The following is a 26,512-nucleotide window of genomic DNA, read 5'->3' as shown; positions in this document are numbered from 1 at the left end:
GATACTTACAGCTTTGTTCTTTTTGCATAGGGTTGCTTTGGTTATTCAGGCTTTTTTAGTTCCACATGAATTTTAAAATAGTTGTTTCTAATTCTGTGAAAAATGGCATTGGCGATTTGATAGAAATAGCATTGAATCTATAGATTGCTTTGGGCAGTATGGCCATTTTAATAATATTGATTCTTCCAATCCATGAGCATAAAATATTGTTCCATTTGTTTGTGTCATCTATGCTTTCTTAGCAGTGTTTTGTAGTTGTCATTGCAGATATCTTACTCCTTGTTGGTTAGACATGTTCCTAGGTGTTTTCTTTTGTGGGGGCTATTGAAAATGAGATGGTGTACTTGATTTGGCTCTCAGCTTAAACATTATTGGTGAATAGAAATGCTACTGATATTTGCATATTGATTTGTATCCTGAAACTTTACTGACGTTGTTTATCTGTTCCAGGAGCCTTTTAGCAGAGTCTTTAGGTTCTTCTAGGTATAGAATTATCTCTCAGTAAAGAGAGATAATTTGGCTTATTTTACTTTTTGGATGCTTTTTATCTCCTTCTTTTGCCTGATTGTTTGCTCTAAGACTTCCAGTACTACGTTGAACAGGATGAATGAGAGTGGCGGACTTCTCTTGTTCCAGTTATCAAGGGGAATGTTTTCAGCTTTTGCCTATTCAGTATGATGTTGGCTGTGAGTTTGTCATAGGTGGTATTTATTGTTTTTAGGTGTTTCCTCAATGCCTAGCTTGTTGATTTTTTTTTGTCATAAAGAGATGTTGAATTTTATTGAAAGCTTTTTCTGTGTCTATTGAAATTATTATATGGTTTTGTTTTAATTCTGTTTTTGTGGTGAATCACATATATTGATTTCTATGTGCTGAACCAACTTTGCATCTCAGGAATAAAGCCTGCTTGATCATGGTGAGTTTTTTATGTGTTGCTGCATTCAGTTTGCAGGTATTTTGTTGAGGATTTTTGTATTTATGTTATCAGGCATATTGGTCGGTAGTTTTCTTTTCTTGTTGTGTCTTTGCCACATTGATGCTGACTTTATATAATGAGTTAAAGAGGAATATCTCCTCATCAAGCATTTGAAATATTTTCAGTAGATTGCTGCCAACTCTTCTTTGTATGTTTGGTAGAATTCGGCTGTGAATCCATCTGTTTTAGGGCTCTTTTTGGTTGGTAGTTTTTTGTTTGTTTGTTTTCTTAATCAAACTCAATTTTGGTCTGTTCAGGGTTTCAATTTCTTCCTGATTCAGTCTTAGGAAGTTGTGCGTTTCTAGGCATTTATCCATTTCTTCTATATCTTCTAGTTTGTGTGCATAAAGTTATTCATAATAATCTCTGAGGATCTTTTGTATTTCAATGGGATCAGGTGTAATGTCTCATTTATCATTTTTGATTGCATTTACATAATTCTTCCCTTTTTTGTTGTTAATCTACCTGGTAATCTATAGTTGTTGTTTATCCTTTCAAAGAACAAGGTTTTGGTTCATTGATCCTTTGTATGGAGTCATGGGTCTCAGCTTTATTCAGTTCTGATTTTAATTTAGTTATTTCTTCTATTAGCTTTGGGGTTAGTTCTCATTTTTCTAGTTCCACTAGGGGTGATGGGGTGATGTTAGATTAATTTGAGATCTTTCTAACTTCTTGACGTAGACGTTTAGGACTATCAATGTTCCTCTAACACAGCTTTTGCTACATCCCAGAGATTTTGATATGTTGTGTTTCTGTTTTCCTTTACTAAAAAAAAAAAAAAACTATTTCTGCCTTAATTTTGTTCTTCACCCCAAAGTCTTTCAGGAGGAAGTTGTCTAATTTCTATGTATTGATATGTTTTGAGAGATCTTGGTATTGATTTTTATTTTTATTCTACTGTGATCCAAAATTATGGTTGATATGATTTTGATTTTTTTGAATTTTATAGAGACTTGCCTTATGATTAGAGCATATGATCCATCATACAGTATGTCCTGTGTACAGATGAAAGAATGCATATTGTGTGGTTGATGAATGGAGTGTTCTGTAGATGTCTATTAGGTCCAATTGGTCAAGTGTCAAGTTTAAGTCCAGAATTTCTTTGTTGTCTGTTTCAGTGATCTAATTCTGTCAGTGAGGTGTTGAAGTTTCCTGCTATTATTGTGTGACTGTCTAAGCCTTTTCATGGATCTAGAAGTACTACTTTTATAAATCTCAGTGCTTCAATATTGAGTGTGTATATATTTAGGATAATTAAGTCTTCTTGTAGTATTGAATCCTTTACCATTGTGTAGTGCCTTTCTTTGTCCTTTTTTCCACTGTGGGTTTAAAGTCTGTTTTACTTAATATAGTAGCAAGCCCTGCTCATTTTATTTTTCTGTTTGTGTGATAGGTCTTTCTCCAACTCCTTACTTTGAGCTATGGGTGGTGGTATTTGTGAGATGGGTCTCTTAAAGACAGCAGATGGATGAATCTTTTTTTTTTTTTTTTTTTTAATCCGGGCTTGACCATCTGTGCCTTTTAAGTGGGGCATTAAAACTGTTTACATTCCAAGTTAATATTGATATGTGAAATGTTGGTCCTATGATGTTGTTAGCTGGTCATTCTGCAATTTCTGTTGCATAGTTGCTTTACAGGATCTGAGGGCTATGTATTTAAGTGTGATTTTGTGGTAACATATATTGTTCTTTCATTTCCATGTTTAAAACTCTCTTAAAGATCTCTTGTAAAGCTAGTCTAGTGATAATGAATTCTTTTAGCAATTGCTTGTCTGAAAAGAATTTTATTTCTTTTTTACTTATGAAACTTAGTTTGGTGGGATATGAAATTATCGGCTGGAATTTTTCTTTGAGAATGCTGAAAATAAGTCCTCAGTCTCTTCTGGCTTGTAAGGTTTCTGCTGAGGAGGCAATGGTTAGTCTGACGAGGTTCCCTTTGTCTACCTATCTAGCAAGATTAGAAACAGTTTTCCTGAACTATTGTTGTGTACAATTTCTCCTTCTCAGGAATTCCAATAATTTGTAGGTTTGCTGGCTTTACATAATCCCGTATTTCTTGGTGATTTAGTTCATTCGTTAAGTTATTTTTCCTGAATTTAGTCTGACTGGGTCAATTTAAAAGACCAGTAATTAAAGATCTGAAATTCTTTCTTCTCCTCAGTCCAGCCTATTAATAAAAAATTCAATGTATTTTGAAATTCCTTAAGTGAGTTGTCTACATCCAGTAGCTCTAATTCATTTCTTTTAAAGATGTTTATCTCTTCCTTCATTTTCTGGATTGCTTTAGAAATATCTTTGTGTTGATTTTCAACCTTGTCTTGAATCTCATTGAGCTTCTTTGCAATCTGTGCTTTGAACTCTTGATCTGTCTTTATGAGTTTCCATTTTTTGTTAGGGACCACTGCTGAAGATCTAGAATGGTCCTTTGATGGTGTCATAACAATCAGATATCTTATGGTGCCAGAATTCTTATGCTGGTTCCTTATCACCTGAAGAGGAGTGTATTGGGTAGAGTCTTTTGGTTTTACTTCTATAGCCCTATGTACTTTCTGTTGGCAGGTTTTATATTGGGCTGTGCGCTTCAACCTACAGGCCAGTAGATGAAGCTTGTGAGTAAGAGCTAGCTGTGACACTAGCAGATGGGTATGTACCTCAGCTGTGTTTACTGTGAGTCATTTTCTGTTGCTTCAGGTGAAGGGCTGGACAGTGGAGTGCCTAGTGCCCTGAGCTTCCTATTCTGTGGGGTTGGGAAGACACCACTGGGCAAATCTGAAGCTCCTGTCTTGCCCATGAATGCCCTGATGTCAAGTACAGGAACCAGTCCTGATGAGGATGGCTAGGAGAAGCTTCTGGTGAAGTATGCTAAGGTCTCTGCAGGAAGGTCAGGGGGCTGCAGTAGCTCCCTGTCCTAGATAGGCAGGAGCCTGATCTGTTTCTCTATCACACCCCTGTTCCAGGGCTTGTGACTCCCAGTTCAGACACACACTGTAGCCTATCTCCAAACCACAGTGTGGCTGAGAATCACAGGAAACACCTGTTTGGTGATTCTGTGGGAATAGATTCAGGGCATAACTTCATCATGCAACATGATACAGATTGCTTTATGGTCCACCTGTTCTCCAGTGCGATAGCACTGCTGCTTCTTGTAAAGGAGCAGGCTCTATCTTTGGGCACGTTGAGTGAGTGTTAGTTGTGGTGGTATTGGCTGGTTGGGTCAGTCTGACTTCAGGGTCAGTCTGACTTCAGGCACTGGGGAAAGGGGTCAGGTGCCAGTAGAGTTGCAATGGGGTAAGTGGTTTCCCAGTTTTCAGGCCCCTAGCTGGCCTACTGGACAGTGTGTATGAGTCCTGAAGGGCTGGACTGGAGTCAGGCTACCCCAGAGTTTCAGTGTTGGCTGTGATGTGGAAGGGTGGACTGATCTCTGGGTCATCAGCTGAACTTTTAGGCTGAGGTAAGGTGGAATGCATAGGTGGTGAGAGCCTGAGAATATCACAGGTAGGTGGGGATTGAGTTTTCAGAAGAGCTCTGGACTGCACGTGAAACATTCAGACAGGGGCAGGGCATTCCTTGACTTTCTTTCTGACGGTTTTCATGCATTTTGTCAGCTTTATGGCAATGCTTACTAAACTATGCATCATCTTCACAATGCCTGCTCTCCTTATTTCAGTGTTACATCCCTAATACCAGCATGCTAAAGTACTGCTCTAAACCAAATCAATCCCTCTCCATCATAGTTTGTTGACTTATACTGTGCCAATTGTTAAGAATGGCTCAAATATCTCTTATAATATTTATAGTGAACAAAGTTATTCTGAAGTCTAAAATCATAAGAAATACATTTCTACTTTTATCATTCTAGGCAGCCAGGGAGTAATTGACTGTTAGAAGGACTTATATTTTGTACATCTTGGACAACTGTGCTTCTCGATGATACTATTTTTGATATTTCTTTTATTAATCCTATCTTAAGGCAATGTGGATAATCAACAAGAATGCTATTCCTGATTTCTGATTTTTTTATGCTGAACTCGTGCCAGCTAAATTTCACCTGTCATATACTTACCCATCTTTACCCATTAACTGTAATGTTGTCTCAGAAATTATGTGAAATGGTTTTGTTCCCTTAGTAGATGTGAAGGGTTAAGCTGACACTATAGAGCCAGCATACCCTCTCAACCTCCCAGCATTTGGATGAAAAAAAAGAGCATTAAATTCAAGTCAGATTGAAAGCCAATGGACATAAACGTTCCCCATTGTAATCTTTACATATTGCTAAAAATTAGAAATGGAATAGTGAGATGTGTGAGGTGCAAAGTCTTTTAAGTGAAAATACTTAGATGAATTTGCCATCTTAGCCCACTCAGCCAGCCGAGAGAGGGTACTTTTAGATGTTTATACATTTGTTTGCTCATTTGTTTATTTGTTTGTTCATTTTAAAATATGCTAGATATTTGGATACACAGATACAAAAAACTTCTCTCAAGAAACTTGTAGTAATTTAGACTCGTGATTCCAGACTTGAGTTCAAATCCAAACTCTATCATCTAAATTTATGAGCATTTGGGCAAACAATGGCCTCTGTGGATGGTTCCTTTATATGGAAGATCACATTAGATCATCTTAATAAAGTTCCTAACAGTGGTATCTGGCACATTTTGGGCTTTGTTAATGAGAATTATGATTTTGTGGTAAAGCATATAAAATCTGAAATCAGGTCATCTCTACCCCTCGTTCTTTAACAAGACAGTTTTCTGCTTTGCGTCTCCAGTTTTTTTCTGTATAAAATGAGGATGATAGTAATACCAATCCCACAGGAAAGTTATGATTACTGAATGAGGTAATATATGCAAAGGACTTAAATGGTGCTTGGCTTGTAATTAATGCTGGTTGAGTGTTTTCTCTCTCTTTTAAAAAAAAGAATAGTCATTCTCATTATTGTCATTACATATGATCTGTATACAAATGACTATAATACAAAACAGAAAATAGTGATTCAATTAGAGATCTATAAATAATTATAGGACTTTTTAAAGTAATATTTTAGGCTGAGAGGTGGTAAAAAATTTCCAGGAACTATGATAGTATTAGGCATGCTAAGTGGAGAGGTCAAGAGAAAAACCTGTGGATAAATAAAATAATGTAAGCAAAATGATGTGTAAACTGTGGATAGTTCCATTACTGTACATGGGAAGACATTATGAGTGATGTGGTTACAAACATAGGTTAAAGCAGATCATGAAACAACTTGAATGCAAGCCATAGGCTATCAATTAATTTTCCCAGTAATGGGAAATCTCTGAGGGCCTGTGGCAAGACCTATCTTGTAGAATAATTTGTAGAGCAAAGAAACAAGAAATAGAAACACCAGACAGGAGATTTCTGCATAGCTCAAGCTAAATGTACAGGAGAACTTCGCTAGGTTAATATCAAAGAGAGATGGAATGAATGTATGTGTTGAAGTGAATTCCTAAACAAAACAGTTTGAGTACAGTTTAGATTGGATTTTTTAAATGAATACAGCACAAATCAAAATTGGACTTCTCTCATGTCTTCCCTTCTCCACTACCACTTTCCCTTTTTGAGAAAGAGATATAGCTTCTATCTGAAAGCATTTGAAAACTTAGATGCTTACACAAAACAGGCAGGTAACCTGGATAAATAAGGAGTGCCTGCCAGAACGAGGCTATGGAGAACTTGGGGTCTCATGACCCATCTCAACTGTGAGGTAGTCTTGGGGCTCCAGGCAACTATTGCTATGGAGAAACATTGCCCAGCACTGCCAGTTATTCTGAGTTTTCCAAGAGAACTAGGAAATCTGGATCTTCAAAATGTGAAAACTACCAATTTTTACATGTTGGCAACTACTTTGAAATTTTTAAAAAGCTTCTCTAGGCCAAACAAAACATGCCTGTGGCCAAATGTAGCATGTGGGTCACCAGTTTGCAAAATCTGTCTAACTCTTGTTATCTGGCAAGGTAATGAAGCATTCTGGTTAGTCAACACTGACTGAGTTTCCACATACGTTATATAAGGCTTTTGAGCCTTCCAAGATTCGGGATACATCAGCTACGCTGAACGTGAAAGTTCTACTTAGCATTTACCAAACTTTCCCCTGCTGATTCAAACACTTATTCACTCAGCAAATAATTATTATTTAGCTATGTTTCATATGCAATGATAATAATTTAGAAATATATAAATATGAATGAGATAACCCTGACCTTAAGTAGCTCAGTCTGATGAGGGTATAAACACAGGTCACAGATACTGATAGTACAACCAGTTTGACAACTCAGAATCATTCAATATCTCAATATCATCAACAGTCATGTAAAAATATGGAGAATTGCATAGTGTTTTCAAACTGATAGATATTCCAGAAGTTCTGTTCTAGAACTCTAACTTTCAATACTTAACATTTTCTCAGAAAGACCATTTCAGACTCTCAAGCAAGCTTCTGTACTAGCTCCTGTCTTTTCTCAAAATGCTTTTTCTTAAGACACCTCTTTCAAAAATTAGGGAATGGGATCAGTCTTCCAAAGATAAATAATCCCATTCTAAGATTCCTGGGCTCGTGATTTAAATTCCATAGGTCAGAAGTAGGAAGAGGAATCACTCTGGATGGTTTATGGGGAACACTCTATTTCCATTTAATTCATATCAACAATTTCCCTCCTAAAGCAACCCCTCCTTGCTACCCTGAAGAACAAGGAACAGTGTATTCCCCTGCTGAGGTTAATATTGTTCAGCAACTTGAGAGAAACTATTAAAGAAGTAACTATTAAAATAAGCACAGTATTATTCTGTCTCCTCTAGCATACAATTTCTTTGGCTGCATGATGATTTTTTTAAATATATCAAATTAGTGGCTTAAATGCATTTCTTCTTCAGGTACTAGAAGGGAAGGGAAGACATACATTTAAATATTGAATTTTAGACAAATATTTGGGGAAAAGCTATAATTGTTTCCCTCTTACTACAAACTCAGTGACTCTCACATAACCCTTTCCCCTCAACTACCATCATTTGGTGTCACTAAAAGGCTGTCCCAAAAGGTCACATTTCAAAAAGAAATCATTACTTTGTTTTTATAATTGATATATCCAAAGATATGGACAGAGCTATTACAAAGGAATTTATAGGTCAAAGAAAAACAAGACTTAAAAGTATAAAATACTTGGTTCCACTGTATATGAAATAACTATTTTTCTCATTAGGTGCAGTAGTATACATAACATCATGTACTTTGAGTAGCACAGAGAATAAGAACTGAATGATACAAGATTAATTACCACACTATTGTCATCTCTAGCTAATAACAACATAGAGATTAACCTTGCTGTTAAAGTCTCTCTGGATGTATTTGTTTGCCAGTGGCATAATTAGGGAGGCATGCAAGTAGAAAAAAAGCACACAAAATAAAGTTTGTGTCTTGGGAGGAACAGAATTTGTTTATTACTTTGTCACTGCAGGCAACAGGGTGTGAAACCAGCAAGAAATCAAGCCAGTTCTTGACGTCAGTTATTCCTAATTTGGAGCAATTGAGTGCATCTTTGACTTATGTGCCAGGGCTGATCATTGATTAAGCTGCAGGGGTGTTTCCTATGGTGTTCCTTTGGCCTTATTACTGTGACTAGCAATGCGTTGTCAGGTTGCTTTTTGTTTTGTTTTTGTTTTGTTATTTTCCGTCTCCAGAAGACCCTGAATTAAAATATTCCTGAAGTTAGTTACAAGTAAACTTAGTAATGTCCTAAGTATTAAGTACATATTTTCCCTTGATTTTGATCTTTACCTTTGGAGAACCAAATGTCACATTTTGGACGTTTCATAGTTATAGAAAACTTTTTTAACCTTGTGTTTTCAAGTTTGGATAAATGGTACCAAAGCAATCCTTTGGGCAAGCAAAATGAACTTCTCAATTATTACACATTATTCATTAGACTGTTTCTATTTAAGTAAAATATTGCTTGAAAGCAAAAGTGATTCAGATCTTTCTTTCAGGGTTTAGAGACGTTAAAGGCCATTTTAATGCTTGATAAAAATGAACAACCATTATGAAACTTTAAGGAAATGGCCAACATCCTGAGGTTGCCATCCAGAAAAAAATGGAAAGAATCTACATCTCCAATGACTTTATAGAACTCCTGAATTAAAACTCTGTCACTAAGGACTCTAATCATATTTGCTATGAGATTATCTTGCTTTAAAGAACGAATTTTCTACTTTAAAAACTTATCAAGAGACCAGACATGGTGGCTCATGCCTGTAATCCCAGCACTTTGGGAGGCCAAGGCAGGATGATAGCTTGAGCCCAAGACTTTGAGACCAGCTTGGGCAACACGGAGAGATCCCATCTCTATGAAAAATTTAAAAATCACCTGGGCATGGTGGTGCACCTGTAGTCCCAGCTACTGGGGAGGCTGATGTGGGAGGATCATTTGAGCCCAGGAATTTGAGGCAGCAGTGAGCTATGATAATGCCACTGCAAATCAGCCTGGGGGACAAAGTAAGACTGCATGTCTAAAACACACACACACACACACACACACACACACACACACACACCCCACCCCAAAGAATTGTATCTGCATTCTAGATGCCAGCTAAGGTCTCTCTGACTTTTCAGTATTTAATTAAAATGGCTTGGAGACCGCATTTCACTTTATCTGAGAAGTCTAATATCTTCTTCAAGAGTTCTCAGAATATTTTCTTGTTTTGAGATACTAACTTTGCTGGATTCTGTCACTTGCATGAGATAGCTCTTTCTTCTTTCTGGTTAGTGCCAGCTCAGATGTGAAAACTGGCCTCTTTGTGATGTTTGTGTAAATCATGGAAAAAAGGTACAGGATGCATAGAAGATTCTGCTGAGGTTCTGAGATGGAGAGTATTTTCCTTGAGCAGTAAAGAGAACTTAAATGTTTCTTTTTCATAAAATGCCCTCCATCAGTCTACCACAAGAAATTAACTATCTGCTTTGTAGGAAATTTACCTGTCTGATTTCTACTGTACCCTCTCCCATCCTTGCTCCTCTTTTAACTTCTTCTCTCTAAATTTTATGTATACTTTTTATATGTAGTACTTTAAATACATTATTGCAACTTAAACTCACCTAGCCAGGCACTCCTTTTACTAAAGACATTTCCCTCCACAAATGCAGCATTGTGCCAGTTGATGTGTATGTATATATGTGTTTGTGTATATATATGTGTGTGTGTGTGTGTGTATAATGTGTGTATGTATGTATGTGTGTGCATATATATATATATATAGTGCCAGTTGATGTGTGTGTATATATATTTAATCTGCTATACATGTCTAGAAATTTCTCTACTGTTTTTGTGAGGTGTGGTATGGGAATTGAAAAATATAGTATTTACATCTTCACTTAGGGCAAACAACTAAACCAATGTAGATAGATAATAAAATGTTAAGATATATAACCTGAAAATAAATAACCTGAGTTGTTAATTTCTTAAGTCTTACACACTTAGGTGACTTACCATTCTCTTTCTCAACTCCTCAGGGACCAGCTCCACTACCATTGAGATATAAATATTTTTGGATTCACAAAATAAGTTGATCATTTATTACTGGACAAAGTAAATACAGTTTTTTTTTAATTTAGTATCTGATCTTTCATAAGTATGAGACAACTCTACTTAAATTCATTCTTTTAATTCATCATAATGAAATTTTGAGAAAGGAAGTATTGCTACAAGATGACCAACTCTTAGGTGGGCTAATAAAATTGCTTAAATATCACAACAATTAAGTATTAAATCCAGGATTTCAAACCAGCTCTGTTGGACTTTGAGCTCACGTAATTCCATTTGCTGATTCTGAGCACAGTCATCCTTACTCCATCTCATTTCCAATGTCTTTAAATAAGAGGGCAGAAGTGGGAAATGAGATTTTGCTGAGGCCCTGTTATTTAACATAAATGTGTTGGGTTAATAAAGTAAGTTATTTTTAGGACAGAAAAAAATTGTAAAAAACTGCTTTACATGTCACAAGATTAAAGGAGAACGAGAAAACAATGAACAAAGGGTAGGCAGAGTGACAGATGCTGGGACAGATTGTGTATCTTCTCCCCAGCCTCAATCTAGCAAAGAAGGGAGGAAGGGAGAAAAGGAAAACAGGAATGAGAAAAAACAAATCTGATCCAGTTACACATGGGCATTTTAGGTCTCTTTTGGCATAGTTGATGTGCACCTCTCCTAAAAGTACATGGCAAATGTTCCATCATCTGCTGTACACCTCTCTTGTTGGCCAGAATATAACAACTGGCTCCTTACTCACTCTCTCAACTTTTTTTTTTTGAAACAGAGTCTCGCTCTGTCACCCAGGCTAGTGTACAGTGGCATGATCTCAGCTCACTGCAAGCTCTGCCTCCCAGGTTCATTCCATTCTTTTGACTTAGCCTCCCAAGTAGGGGTACTACAGGCGTCCGCCACCAAGCCCGGCTAATTTTTTTTGTATTTTTAGTAGAGACGGGTTTTCACCGTGTTAGCCAGGATGGTCTCCATCTCCTGACCTCGTGATCCGCCCGCCTTGGCCTCCCAAAGTGCTGGGATTACAAGCGTGAGCCACCCCGCCTGGCCAATGTTTGGTTACAATTATCTAAAACAAATTCCATGTTTTCCTCTGTGTCTGCATAAAATGGGCTTAAGATGTGCAGAAAACATAATGAGTTGGTGGGTGCAGCGCACCAGCATGGCACATGTATACATATGTAACTTACCTGCACATTGCGCACATGTAACATAAAACCTAAAGTATAATAATAATAATAATAAAAGAAAAAAAATAAATAAAAAAAAAAAAAAAAAAGACATTTAAAAGCTTTCCTCCATATTCTCACTTCCACATTTGGGAGGTATTTTGAATTTTTCTGCTGTTCTTCGTGTGGGATACCCTGTAGTTTATATGTGGGTTCTCTTATTTTTAATCACTTCTTTCTTGCTATGGTTACCTCCATGTTTGTTTTCGAAGTCATCAAAAAGGAAAAAAAAAATAAAACCATCCCAGTGTATTAATTGAATAAAAGACTAGGAAAAAAATATTGTAAACAAGACTGAACATGGTCATTAGGACGTGAAAACATCTGGCTGCAATGTGAAAAGTTTAGTCAATTGATGGGCTCTTTTTCAAAGATATTATGTTTTTGCTTTTGAATTTTGGGGGCCTGTTTCTGGATTCACCAAATCTATGGGTTATCCACACTGGCATAGTATAAACTTATCCAATGATTGATTTTGATCTTGTAGATAACTTGCAAAATATGAGGTAACTAGAGCTTCATTTTATTTTATTTTACTTTATTCAATTTTTTTATAGAGACAAGGTCTCTCTCTGTCACCCAGGCTACAGTGCAGCCATGCAATCATAGCTCACTGCAGCTTTGAACTCCTGGGCTCAAGTGTTCCTCCTGCCTCAGCTTCCCAAGTAGCTAGGACTATAGGTGCACACCACTACACCTGACTAATTTTCTTTTATCTTTTTTTTTTTCCTTTTTTTTTTTTTCTTAGAGACGAAGTCTAGTTGTGTGGCATAGACTGGTCTGGAACTCCTGGCCTCAAGTGATCCTCTTGGATTTGTCACCCTAACTGTTGAGATTACAGACATGAGCCACTGTGCTTGGCCAAGAGCATGCTTTAAATACATCTAAAGAAGAAGAGAGAATTGATCAATTGATTACTTGATCATTTGTTATTTTAGAAGTTTTACACTTAATAACCTTCTTTCATTTTCCAAAGCAATCAATGAGAAAAAGCATGTAATATTTTATGATTGCCACTATAGAAAATACTCTAATTACCTATAATAATATTTATAATTATGCTATGAAGTAAATGTTATCCACAATTTATGAGTGAAATGTTCAGAGAACTTATGGAATTTCAGCCACAGATTTAATTAAAATGTGAAGCTAAAGTTGAAATTTCATCTCTGGAATTTAAAAACCTATGCTTTTTCCACTAGGCCAGTACAGTGCTATAAAATCATGTCTCTGAGCCTACACAAAATTGAATTTACAAAACACTTCTCTTTCAGTTATTTAATAAGGATCTTTCCAATACATAGTGGGTGAACAAAAACCACACACTTCTCAACAGATGAAATAAGAAAAAAACTATTGAATAGTAATATTTTAATGCATCTCTTATTTCAGCATAATTTAGAATGCTCCAGCCACATCTGAAGATCTTAAATTAATTATTTGGGTCCTGAGGGGAGAGAGTTTCTGAGAGAGCACGGTGGAATTAACTTTCATCAAGCACCTGATATATGTGAGGTGGTATCATTTATTTAACTCTTTTTTATAGGCCGGAACCATGAGAAATGCTAAGCATTCTACACTTAATACATCCTTTAATATTGTTAATAACCCTGTGTGGCATGACACATTAATATTAACCTCATTTTACCCAGTAACAAATTGAAGTTGGTCAGTAGTAAAGGTGAAATTTGAACCCAGGTCCTGTTTTTTGAACCTATGTACTTTCTCAAATAATTGCTGGAAGACACAGAGCCAGTAGTACTTCCAAATAAGTTCTGCTTAGAGTAACCGCATAGTTGCTTCTTACACCAGCACATGAGCAGATAATTTTTATCAAAGATTCATTGCTTGGGATTTCCATTCATTTATTTAATGAAGTCATTCCTCAGCTAGTGTTAGTATTTGGCCAGGCTTCTGCAGTCTCTCAGCCTCTTTGTGTTTATGGACAGGTCAACCAGTGGAATAATTTTCATTTGACAAGCCCCAGTTGAACTTGTTTCCTGGATCATTAAGCACATTGGCATGTACATTAACAACCATTTTCTGCCTTGTTGGTTTCCATCTATTTCATACACAAATTAATAGGTACATAAAGAGAACTCAGTTAATGCCTCTTTGCATACCACCACCAGCCTTCTTGGTGGGTGGCAGGTATTGAAGCTGTGATATTGAAAGAGACTGAAAACAAGCAGAACTAAGGCTCAAATCAAGATTCATTTATCTTTTTTGGACCAGAAAACTATGCCAATAGAAATGAATCACAGATTTGTAAAATCAAATTTGCTTTTGATGTTATCAAGATTCCCTATCAAGAACCTTCTAATCAAGGGTTTTTCAACCTCGGCACTATTGACATTTGGAGCTGGATAATTATTTGTTGTAAGGGCTGCTCTGTGCTTTGCAGGCTGTTTAGCCACATCCCATCCTCTACCCACTAGATGTCAGTAGCACCACCATCCTCTTCCTTAAAAATTAAAAAATAAATAAATAAATAATAATGCCTCTAGACATTACTTAATATCTCCTAGGGCAGAAAAATCACCCCACTGAACATCACTAGTCTGTCCTCATCAAGAATTACCTCTTTGTTTTATTCCCGTGGACTCCGGAAGAACAAGTGTTAGACATCATGTTCTTCCTTTTTATTTATTTATTTATTTTTATTTATGTATTTATTTATTTATTTAGAGATGGAGTCTCACTCTCTCACCAGGTTGGAGTGCAGTGGCGCAAACTCAGCTCACTGCAAACTCCGTCTCCTGGGTTCAAGTGATTCTCCTGCCTCAGCCTCCTAAGTAGCTGGGATTACAGGCGCGCATAACCACGCCCAGCTAATTTTTGTATTTTTAGCAGAGACGGGTTTCACCATGTTGGTCAGGATGGTCTTGATCTCCTGACGTCGTGATCCGCCCGGCTCGGCCTTGCAAAGTGCTGGTATTACAGGCATAAGCCACTGTGCCTGGCCCTCTCTTTTTATTAATAGGGAAACTAAAACCTGAGAAGAGAGAGTTGCTTAAGTGGGGAATATTTGATGAGCATATGCTATGTGCCAAGACATTGTAGAAACACTAAGAGGATCCTCATGAGAAAGTTCTTGCTACTCTTATTTTTAAAATGAAAAATTTAGGAGATGATCTTGCCCCAAAACTCATATATGCTAAGTTGCCTTATAAGACCCAGGTATGGGAAACCAGGTTTTAATATAGGCATACCTCAATATGTATATTTTAAAATAATTCTAAAGATTTGCAAATGTTTTATTGAATATTTACTATCTAAAATGAAAATCAGCTCTAATGGATTCACATGGTCACAGTAGAAAAATATTTCAGTTGCCCTCAAGTTCAGGCAAAAGGATATTGAGTTGTCTGCAGTCATAACTTAGTTGTGCTTTTCCAGTTGATATCATTTATTTCTTTGTGTTTAGCATGTTTGTATCATTGTTATCCTCATCTTTTCCTCCAAGATGCTATTCTTCATGGGTCTCTGGTATTTCTTCTGCCAGGTCTAGGGACACTACCAACCAGTTTCAATTTACTTAATTTTAGCATCTTTAATATTATCTTATTGCTTGTTTATATAAACATTTCTTAAACAGCTTTGCAATTAGGGAAGACAGAAAACCTAATTCAGATCTGGTACTCTACAACATTGGAACCCACTGTATAGATATCTGAGTTCATTAAGTGTTAAATAATTTGATAATTGGCATTTTAAATGCAGTATTTGATGCTGAACTCCTTAAAGCATGTTTTAGTACTATTTGGTGAACTTGTTCAGGGCTTTTGGATGGGCTGGTAATACTGTATTTTACCATTTATAGCATATGAAAATTCAATGGCCAAGACATTCACAAGAACAGATTAGATATTATTTTGAGAGACCTCTCTAGTCCTTTTTCTAAAAGTATCCAGGATCTTTACACTTTTCATGATCTCACAATAACCTATTTTTCCTGAAATTTCCACCTTAGTTAACCTTTACTCTTACCTCAGACTTAATGCCAATGAAGAGTATATGTGGAAGCTTTAAATTACAGATTTCAATTCTTTGACTGCCTTGTCTTCAAGATCAAGGTTTGCGTTCCCTCCCTGGGAATCCAGGAGGGCTTGTGGCTGTTTTGACTGATTTGTCAGCAGTGATGTCATATGACTTCTGAGACTAAATCATAGGCCATGTAGCTCCTGCCTTGGTCTCTTGGAAAGCTCATTTCTAGACATTCCCTCTGGAGATGTTCCATCTAAGAAGTCAGGCTCCATTATGTAAGAAGCCTAAGCCACATAAAAAGTTCAGGAGTAGTGACTCTGGTCAATAGATTATTTAGCTGAGGAAAGCTTTGGGTAACCCCAGGACAGGGGGCATACATGTGAGTGAAGAAGCCAACTTAGATATGGATCCTCCTACTTCAGATGTTTGAACTCATAGCATGTCAGTCATCCTATCTCTTAGACTTTGCAATTCATGTCCCAGATGTTGTGGAGCAAAGTCAAACTACCCCTGGTGTGCTTAATCTGAATTCTGGACCACAGAGTATAAAAAAAATGGTGTCATATTATGCTGCTAAATTTTTGAGTCGTTTGTTATTAGGAATGAATAACTGAACGATTGCACATAGTGTGGCCCATTCTCTCTAGATCCTGCTCTCTGATAGAACATGATAGAAAATAGCTATGACTATCAGGTAGGTCTCATGCATTTTAACCTAGTTAAAAAATAAGAAACTTTTTCTACAAAGTAACCTAGTTGTTAAAGATTTCAGGCTGAACATTTATAAAATTTTACATCAGAGCATTTTAAAAAGTAGGACTAGTCACTCCCTTTATAAATTTCTAAGGATATAGAAAAGAATGCAAAAGTAAGTCCTAAGAGATATAAAGAAAACAAAAATGAGAATATGAAGATAGAGAAATGTTTTGAGATTGACAATATTAAAAATAAAAACTTTCTATTGCAAGTTTTCGACCTGAACAGGTGAAGCTGACTTTCACTGTCAAGGGGCATCTGGATTTGAGTTGTATTTTACAAAGTATGCTTTTCAGAATAATGGTTCCCACAAGGTAGATGTAAGTTTTATTTACATTCACATACACAGTGATGGTTAAATATTTGTCTAGGTGTTACTATGAAGGTGTTTTTTGGATTTAACATCTACAATCAGTTGTCTTTCAAGATTACCTTCAATAATGTGGGTAGGCCTCATTCAATGAATTGAAGACCTAAAGAGAAAAAACTGAAGTTTTCCAGAGAAGGAATTCTGCCTCAAAAATGTGACATTAAAACCCCTGCTTGATTTTCCTGTCTGCTAGCCTGTCTTCAGATTTTAGAATTGCCAGCCCCCTACTCAAGTGAGCCGATTTCTTAAAATCATTACGTCTGTCTCTGTCTGTATCTCCATCTCTCTTTACCTATGTATCAGTCCATTTATCTACCTATCATTATCAGTAGGATATATGTGTGTGAGTGTATGTGTGTATGTATATGTATGTGTGTACTATGGATTCTGTATCTTGAGAACCCTAACCAATAGACACACTTAAATATACACATGCATATTTATACACATATGCATATATACACATGTACATATATATACAAGAACTGAAATTAAGTAAGTTCGGAAAACATTGAGATAAGCCAATATCTGTAACAGAAGAATTTCTCTAAAAGTTGCCATGCATGTCACCATATTTCATCATGTATACGGTATTTGTCAAACTTGTTTTTCCATGGAACTCTTGTTACAAAGCATCCTCTGAAACTTGTGTTATATAGAAACAATTTGGACTTTCTGCAGTGGGTTTGCCGCCAGAACACAGGTGTCCTGAAGATGACTCCTAAAAGCCAAATTGGAAAAGAATAGAGTCATATCAACATCATCATTATTGGACACACAGATCTGGGCCAGTCCACCACTGCTGGCCATCTGATATACACATGTGGTGGCACTGACAAAAGAAACATTGAAAAAGCTGAAAAAAGAGACTGCTGAGATGGAAAAGGGCTCCTTCAAGTATGCCTGGGTATTGGATAAACTGAAAGCAGAGCATGAACATACTGCATCATACCACCTCATCCAACTGCAAGCCACTTTGCTGCCTCTCCAAGATGACTCTAAAATTGACGATATCGGTACTGTCCCTGTGGGCTGAATGGAGACTGGTGTTCTCAAACCCAGCATACTGGTCACCTTTGCTTCAGTCAATGTTAAAACTGAAGTAAAGTCTATTGAAATGCACCATGAGGCTCCTAGTGAAGATCTTCCTGGGGATAATGTGGGCTTCAATGTCAAAAATATGCCTGTCAAAGATGTTCATTGTGGCAATGTTGCTGGTGATAGCAAAAATGACCCACCAGTGGAAACAGCTGGCCTCACTGCTCAGGTGATTATCCTGAACCAACCAGACCAAATCAGTGCTGACTGTGAATCTGTACTGGATTGTCACACAACTCAAATTGCTTGCAAGGTTGCTGAGCTGAAGGAAAAGATTGATTGCAATTCTGGTAAGAAGCTGGAAGATGATCCTAAATTATTAAATGCTGATGATGCTGCCATCCTTGATATGGTTCCTGGCAAGCCCATGTGTGTTGAGAACTTCTCTGACTGGCCTCCTCTGGGTTGTTTTGCTGTTTGTGATATAACAGTTGCTACGGGTGTCATCAAAGCAGTGGACAAGAAGGCAAGGTCATCAAAGGTGTCATCAAAGCAGGGGACAAGAAGGCAAGGTATTGCCAAGGAGCTGGCAAGGTCTGCAAGTCTGCTCAGAAAGCTCAGAAGGCTAAACAAATGTTATCCCTAATACCTGCCATCCCAGTCTTAGTCATTGGTAGAAAATGTTCTCAGAACTGTGTGTTTCAATTGGTCATTTAAATTTAATAGTAACAGACAGATTAATTAAAACAATGCATTGTTAAACCTTCAGAAGGAAAGAATGTTTTGTGGACCATTTTGTTTTTTCTGATATGTGGTCATTTTAAGTTATTCATTTTAAAAATCGGTACTTTTTAATGGAAACAGCTTAACCAAAAATCTGTCACAGAGTTTTAAGAACCATTAAAACAAAATTTAATGAGAAAAAAAAACATTTGGGAAATTCTCATTTAGCATTTGAGAGAAACAGAGAAAGCTTGGAGTAGCTGCCCCAGGGAGGTGAATGAAGAGTCAAAGAGGGGTAAGTCAAGTGTTTTTTACAAAGCACCCATAACTTAGAGATTTTATGGAGCACAAATATTGTACAATTGGTTAGTCTATTTTATTTGCTTTCTTTATAAATGAAGTAGATACTGAAATATACAAAGTTTTGGGCGTTAGCAAAAGTTAGAGGCAAAAATCAAGAGGGTATGTAATACTAAATCATTTAAAAATTATATGTATAAAATGGTTAGACTATGGAAAGATTTTCTTCCATTTATCCACACTATTTACCTAAGCCAGATGACTGGCAATTTTATCTAAATTTCTCCTTCATCATCTCACATCAGGTGGGTTGCAAAAGCATATCATTACACTTCTTAATTTCACTGGTATCTATATCCTTGCCTCAATCTTTATTGCTTTAAAAGGGTCCAGTTATTTCCAAGTTACATTTAAATAATAGCTTCTATGTTTGAATGTTTGTGCCCATTCCCCACCTTGCCCCTGTAATTCATATGTTGAAATTCTAACTTTCACGCTGATATTAGGAAGTGTGGCCTTTGGGAGATGATTAGGTCATGAGGGTAGAACACTCACGATTGAGATTAGTGCCTTTATAAAAGCATCCCTAGAGAACTGGCCCATCCTTTCCATCATGTGAGTACACAGCTGGAAGGCACCATCTATGAACCAGAAACAGGGTCCTCATCAGACATTGATTGCACCTGTCAGTGCCTTGATCATAGACTTCCCTGCCTCCACAGTGGGAGGAATAAATATCTGTTGTTTATTAACCACTCGGTGTATGTATTCTTGCTATAAAAGCCCTAATGAACTAAGACAATAGCCTTAGGTTCTCCTCAGTTCAGTCATCAAAGGATTCTCCTTGCTGTAGCCAACATGATATTCGTAGAAAATGAATAGGATCTAATTACTCTGAGGATTAAACCTGTTACTTTAATGATAAGATCCAAACTCAGATGGTCCATGATGTGGATATTAATAAGCCATGGTTCTTCTCACTTTGGATCTTATTATGAAAGTAATGGAACAAATTGAGTTAGGATCTTCCTTCAGATCTATCCTTTACCCTATCCCCACATCAACCCTTAATCCAAACAACCAAATATGATTGTTTCCTCACTCAATTTTCTCCAATAGTAGATGCCTTGCTTATGCTTTTCTCATTGCTTAGGATGCCAACCAATAAGCCACTGAGATGCGAAGGAGGAGCCATGTCTAAAAATTGTACCCAGACTTAGATGAGTAAAAAGAAAGAAAATAGATCTAGACAATTAGAAACCTGGACAATTGCTTCAAACAGAGGATGAGGAATTCAGAAATGTATTTCCAATTAAAAATTATACATACATAAGTATATGGGATATTTGTGGCGTACCTGCAAGTTTTAATTAAATAGGGTCAAATGCTAATAAGTGATGCTGTATCTCCATTTTCTCCTTTTTTTTTATAACATTACAATTTTAAATGTATGTTAGTATACTCTGAAGCTAGATGGCTTAGTGTATAATTACTGCAATTGAAACAGTATATGTATACTTATAAAAAGGGACAAATACATCATACTAACAATTTATATCTTAAAAACCTAAACTTATAACCTTTCTGCTACTCAATCAGTTCTTTTTTCTCACTTAAAAATTTAATTTTCTTATTATAATTGTAATATGACTTTTTATTTAAAATTTTCAAATATAGATATGAATAAAAATAAATCTGTGTTCATACGTGTATTGAAAAATACTTGCTACTAACATTTTATTTTTGCTTATATCATTCTATCCTTTCATTTATGCAAATGTATCTTTTTTATTTACAAAACTGGATTGAACAATAATATTACATTGTAAACTATTTTTCTTCAATAAGATATACTATGTTTATCTTTCCATGACATCACATATTTTTCACAGAAAAATATTTTTAAAATATTTTTCAAGGCTGCATAATATTGCATAATATGAGACTGCTATAATTTAATACATTTTCTATGACTGGGCATTAAATTTACTTTCACTGTTTTATTATTACAAGAAGTAAACTACAATAAGATCCTTATAGCCATATAATTGTAAAAAGCCTTCCTTCCCCCTTTAGGATTGATTTGTACAGGATAAATTGCTACATCAAGAGATATGCAAGTTCGATATACTAATAATGGGTTGTCACGTTTGTCTTCAGAAACACTGTAACAGATTTATTTCCATTAACAAGAAATGAGAATCCCTATTTTCTGCACTATTGCCAAATTTAGCTACCTAACCATTTCTAAAATGATTCTTTAGATTTTTTCAACTTCTATTTGGAACCAAATTCCCTAAGCCCTTATCTTTTCTATTCTGGTTTTCTTTTATTTAAATAAAAGAAACTTCCACATGGAAAATATGACTTGTAAGAAATAAGTCCAGAAGCAACCGAATAAGCCTAGAATACAGGAGCAATGAAAGGGAGGCAGCTCTTGCAAAATTTCTAGGAAGGAAATAACAACAAAAAGATACAAGAACTTAACTATGTGATTTTACAGTACCCATGCCTATTATTTTATTAGCCAGTTAGGTAGTACAACAAAATCAGAGAAGAGTGTGTGATTGTGTTTGTTCATTATTTTGGTCAACATAAATTACCTTTATTAAAGAAGAATTAGGTTTACAATCAGATGAGGAAAATGTGCGGTAAGATATTAAAATAGAAAATGATAAAATTCTACACGATGTTGAGGTTGGACCTTATAGTCAAGTAGATAGAACACTTTAAAAAGTAAAGGAAAAATAATAAATTCAATTGTCTGATTTTTAAAAGTTAGTCACAAAAATAATGATACATTCACAAATCCCTATAAGCAAGAACTATTTAACTAAGCAAGGTGACCTTGACATTCAGCTGATATTGGCAAACAACAACAGAAACCTGACTATGGTGCATAGCGGGTTAGAAAACACAAGACTGTCCTTGTGTCCGTTTTTACACCTATGCAGCCTCACTTCACACATTCTCACAATACCCATCTTAGTTTAACCAGGCAACCTGTACATTCACATTTCAGGAGTTTCTAGATCACCACACAGGGCACTATTTTATGGAATGAGTGTAATTAAAGCATTCCATTATTATCATCTACATTTTCCTCTCTAGAAAATACAACTGTTTCATTTCAGTAAAGCCTGTGTGTGAAATGAAGAACAACCCGATGAATTCTTTGTACTCAGGAAATAAATATTACATATAAGCGTTTCTTTCCCTTTGGAAATTTCCCAGAATTAAGGAGGGCTTCTACTCTGCCCAGTCAGCTAGGAGAAATGTTTGTCAGTGAAGCAAAAGCAAGACATTTAATTATTTTAACACAAGTTGGTAGCAGTAAAGGATAAGAAGAAAATACCATCATTAGCTGAGAAGGCAGCACTCTTCCTCCAGCAAGAACTGATCACTCTCATAGAAGTATACATGAATTAATCAGGTAAAAAGTATGAGAGAACTGAAAAGGTGATATCATGTGGTCCTCCATCATTTCTTTAGAAATGCGTAATCTTTTCCAGTTAAAGAGTGATCAGGGAAAAGGGACTGAGGCTGGTGTGAAGAGAAACAAGTTCAAGACAAAACCTGATGTCCTTAAGCAGGGAGACATTTTCTGTGTGTGCTCTAAAGCAACTTCTCACAGGTTTCTCCATTGTTGGAGCTGGACTGGAGAGAGACAAAGAAATGACTCACTCTAGATTCACACTGAAGAAACCCACCCTGGTTTCACATTAATTAGCAGGTGGTATTTTCCATGGTTAGGTAAGAGTATAACTGTATTTTCTCCACTCTACTCTTTTTATTTTTTAACTCTTTGAAAGTATGCTAAACAGCATCCTAGCAATTGTCAAAGCTCTGTATGTGTGTGTGTGTGTGTGTGTGTGCGTATGTGTGTTTGTGCGCATGTGCATGCATCTGTCTGCTTGTATGTATGAGTGCGATGCTACCTGTGTGTAAATATTCTTACAATGACATGGTACTTGACCATTGCTATCCTCCATGAGCCATATTTATAGGGAAGATTAATTAAGCAGAAGCCTAATTTTTATAAATAATCTATGTTCCTTTTACAACACAGGGGTTGTTTAGAGTTGCTGTGTGATCACACATTTGCAGCTTTATTCCTCAGATTTTAATGCTGAAACCAGGCTGTCATTAACACTTGCACTCTCTTATTCTGATAGAGTATAACAGTTTGCAGTTTAATTAAAGGGCTATTGGGGGTGGTAACAGTGAGGGGGGTAATGATGTGGATTTTAGAACATCAGGGTATCCAATAGCGACAAACACATGGTGCTATTTAAGTTGTACCTTTAACCAATTGCAGTTGGCAACCATCAGAATGCAAAAGAAGCCAGAAAGGGGAATAAATGACATATTTTAAAAAGAGTGAAGGGATTGATTTTTACATCAGTCACTTGAATGAGTGACTCTCTCCAGAGGGTACAGGGAGGAGGCTCCTCTCTAAATGCTAGGAGTGTCTATGGATTTGAATAATGGATTAGGAAGTGCCCAAACATCACGATTTTCAGATTTCTCCTGCTGAATCAGGACAGCTTGTCCAAAGCATCAGGGAGAAAGCTATTCTTTACCTTGGAAACACTGCGACAGGGGGCCTGAATAACGACTTTGCAATAGGGAGAGAGTCCCCAAAGACCAATGTTGGATGAGTGTGAGTTACAATGATCAGAGGTAGTTTGCTCTAGGTGGGTGGGCCTTGGAGCACTTTCCTGCTTGTCATTTTTATTCCATTAGGGTGTGTGTGGGGGCAAGGAACTGCAAATTCAGAATGCTTTGGGGAGAGCAGGTTGTGAAGGGAGGGCTGGGGGAGGGATCTTAATTATTTCCTTGACTAGATTGTTTAATGGTGCCGTCCTTAGAGACCCCCTTGCTGCCAGCTTGTTACTCATTCCCAGAGTGAATATTACTTTAGCAGATAGAGTTCTGAAGTTTTTATGGCATCTGAATTGAAAAATAGGAAACATTTCTTTAAAAAATAATGACACTCTTCAGACTGCAAGAATTGGGAATTCCGTTAATATCCACTCCTATATCTTAGGAAGTAATTACATATTAAGAACATGCTACAGGGACCAACATAAACAATCAAGGCCTCTAACACATTCTTTGAAAATAAAGTATACATATACCTTTACCTTGACCAAACAGGGGAAAAGGTGAGTGGAAAAGTCAGCTGTTTGGCAAGAAGAGGAGTAAGTAATTGAGTGGGAGGGGGAGCATAACCAGTCATTTTCCTCATCAGTGAACAGCACCAAACAGTTGCAGGATGGAAGCCGACAGTGTTTTTAAAACAAAAAGCAGAGTGAGTAGCCATATGTGAAGCTATGTAAACAGGACACTTTTGATCCCAGGAGTTAACAAAGACAGTGCCAGAAAAATGAGTCACTCAAGCACTGCCACAAAAGCCAAGGCTGAGGTTGGAGCTGAGTCATCTCATAATCAGATCTAAACTCATGTCCCTGCCTCCTTGTCCAGGTCCCCTGCTTTGGGCAGGTGAAATGGAATCCTAGCTGTGTCTCCTCTCAACGTGGACTGGGAGGATAAATAAGCCAGAAAATTCAGGATTTTTGAAAATTACTTTAACTGTAACTTTTCTCACTGAATTAGTCAACCCTTCTTTTCAGGTTGGTATCTACATTTGGGGACAAACTGTACTGAAAATGATAGCATACTCCAAAGACTCCTCAATAATAAACTCAAGGAATTATCCACATGCACCTCTGGCCAACTCACCATAATTTGGTGAATAAAAATGTCTACAGAGAACACCTTTCCTCTGCCTCCCTCAGGAAGTCTTTGCATCTTGAAGAGCTGACTTTGGTCTCTGACTTCTAGGTTTAATGCTAGGCTTCGTCAGCCAATGTGCCTAAGACAAGTCATTGGCTAAGACACACGCATGACCTTCAAAGAACTAATAGGTTTTTTGGTAAGATAAGCTATAGAAACATATAACCTTCAAAGATAAAACAGTTAAGTAAAATATTTTATTTTGATTCTGTGAATGAATGTATAGACAGTCAATATTGTAGAAGCGGCAAGGAGAACATTTAAAATAGATACTATACACACACACACACACACACACACACACACACACACACAAATACAGAAGGTTTATGTGCCCGTGTATATTTAGTCTGAGACGTATTTCAAAAGGAAGATGGATGATCCTGAATCTCTTCAAAATGAGTGGCATTTAGATAGGTAGAAAGAAAGAAGAGATTCTATTCACATTGAAACACAGGTAAGCCTTTAGTGCAAAGACAATACTTGCCTTGACTCACATTTAAGTAGGATGCAAGGCAGTTAAAAACATTCCTTGAATCCCCACAACTCCTTGCAGACTTTATACATAGACACTCTTGAGGATGGCCAACATAACACATTAGTAGAAGAATCAGAATTTGCAGCCAAGTGTTTCCTGACTTCAACGCCCACAGTGTTGACACTGCGTGTACTAGATTAAGGTAGATAATTTGAGAAACTGGCAGCTTTGACTTTCTCAATGACTTAAAAGCATGTAGTAAAGTCAAGTAGGCGGCAGACGTGCATGTTATTAGAAAATTTTTACATGCTCAGAATTAAAACATAGAATGTTTACTTAAATTTAGAAACAATTTTCATACACGTGCTTTCATTTGTTCTTTTAATTCCAAAATCAAATACTGTCAACCAGCATAACTTCAATGAGAATTCAATCAAGGCTAAAGAATCACCTCTTTCAGCAAGCCTAATGACTTTCACCTTAGTCTCTACTGTATTAAGATAAGGGAACCTACTATTTTATTTCTAGCCTCTACCTTCATTTTTCCTTTATTTTTTTAAATTTAAAGGCAAAACATAAATAAAACACTTAATTGCACAGACACCATTGCCATAGTTGGTGACATGGATCAAACTGTTTTGTTGGCCAGAAAAAACAACACCTGCATGGGACAGTTAAATGTTCGTTTGGGAGTTGCCCTGTGGAAGTCCCAATGTTGGGTGTATAAAGAAGCCTCAGGTTGTCAAACAATGCACATGTGAAAAAGTAAGGATTGCAAAGATCTACAGTAATGCTAGTGTTGGTTTTTATAAAATGAGTCCCTGCATTTTTAACATTCTGGAAATGTAGAAAGTAATTTATTCTTTTTCAACATAGAATAATTTTGAATTAATTCACTCATGAAAGATACTCTGTTGAGCATGTAATCCTAAACAAAACAGAGTTTCTGCCTTTAAGTGTTTCTCCAAATTAGAATTTAAAAATATGTTTACATTATGTTTGACATATGATATGTTGCATATATCAATTAACGGAATTATATTTTTGCAGATTTTGTATGATATTTGAATTCTACTTTTTTGGTAGCCTTGGTAGACTAATGGCTCCCCTGGAGCAATAAAACTGCCTTGGGATAGTTGAGTTGGAGATAAATAATAAACTGTATGAAAATAAATTCTTAAGAAATAGTATAAATAGTTCTGTTCTGTCTAAAGTGAAATAGCTATGATCAGCACTCACAGTAGGACAAAAAAACAACATTAGGAACAGAAGTATTTTTTACATTTATATTCTGAGGAATCTTTAT

At 36.4% G+C, this 26,512-nt stretch overlaps 1 protein-coding gene across 1 annotated transcript in view; it reads left to right on the top strand.

Annotated features, from left to right (window-relative positions):
• The window catches only part of LOC129008784 (elongation factor 1-alpha 1-like), a 44,372-nt gene extending 25,104 nt beyond the window's left edge, over positions 1–19,268 (top strand). The window contains exon 2 of the mRNA XM_054441095.2: positions 17,550–19,268. Coding sequence (XP_054297070.2) covers positions 17,905–18,552 — 648 coding nt within the window. The 5' untranslated portion in view covers positions 17,550–17,904 and the 3' untranslated portion in view covers positions 18,553–19,268. The remainder of the gene's footprint in view (positions 1–17,549) is intronic.
• The last annotated feature ends 7,244 nt before the right edge of the window (positions 19,269–26,512 follow it).

This window comes from Pongo pygmaeus, chromosome 9 (genome assembly GCF_028885625.2).
Source record: "Pongo pygmaeus isolate AG05252 chromosome 9, NHGRI_mPonPyg2-v2.0_pri, whole genome shotgun sequence".
Taxonomy (NCBI): Eukaryota; Metazoa; Chordata; class Mammalia; order Primates; family Hominidae; genus Pongo; species Pongo pygmaeus.
The sequence above is the reverse complement of the archived record's forward strand: the minus strand, read 5'-3'. Positions and strand labels throughout refer to the sequence as shown.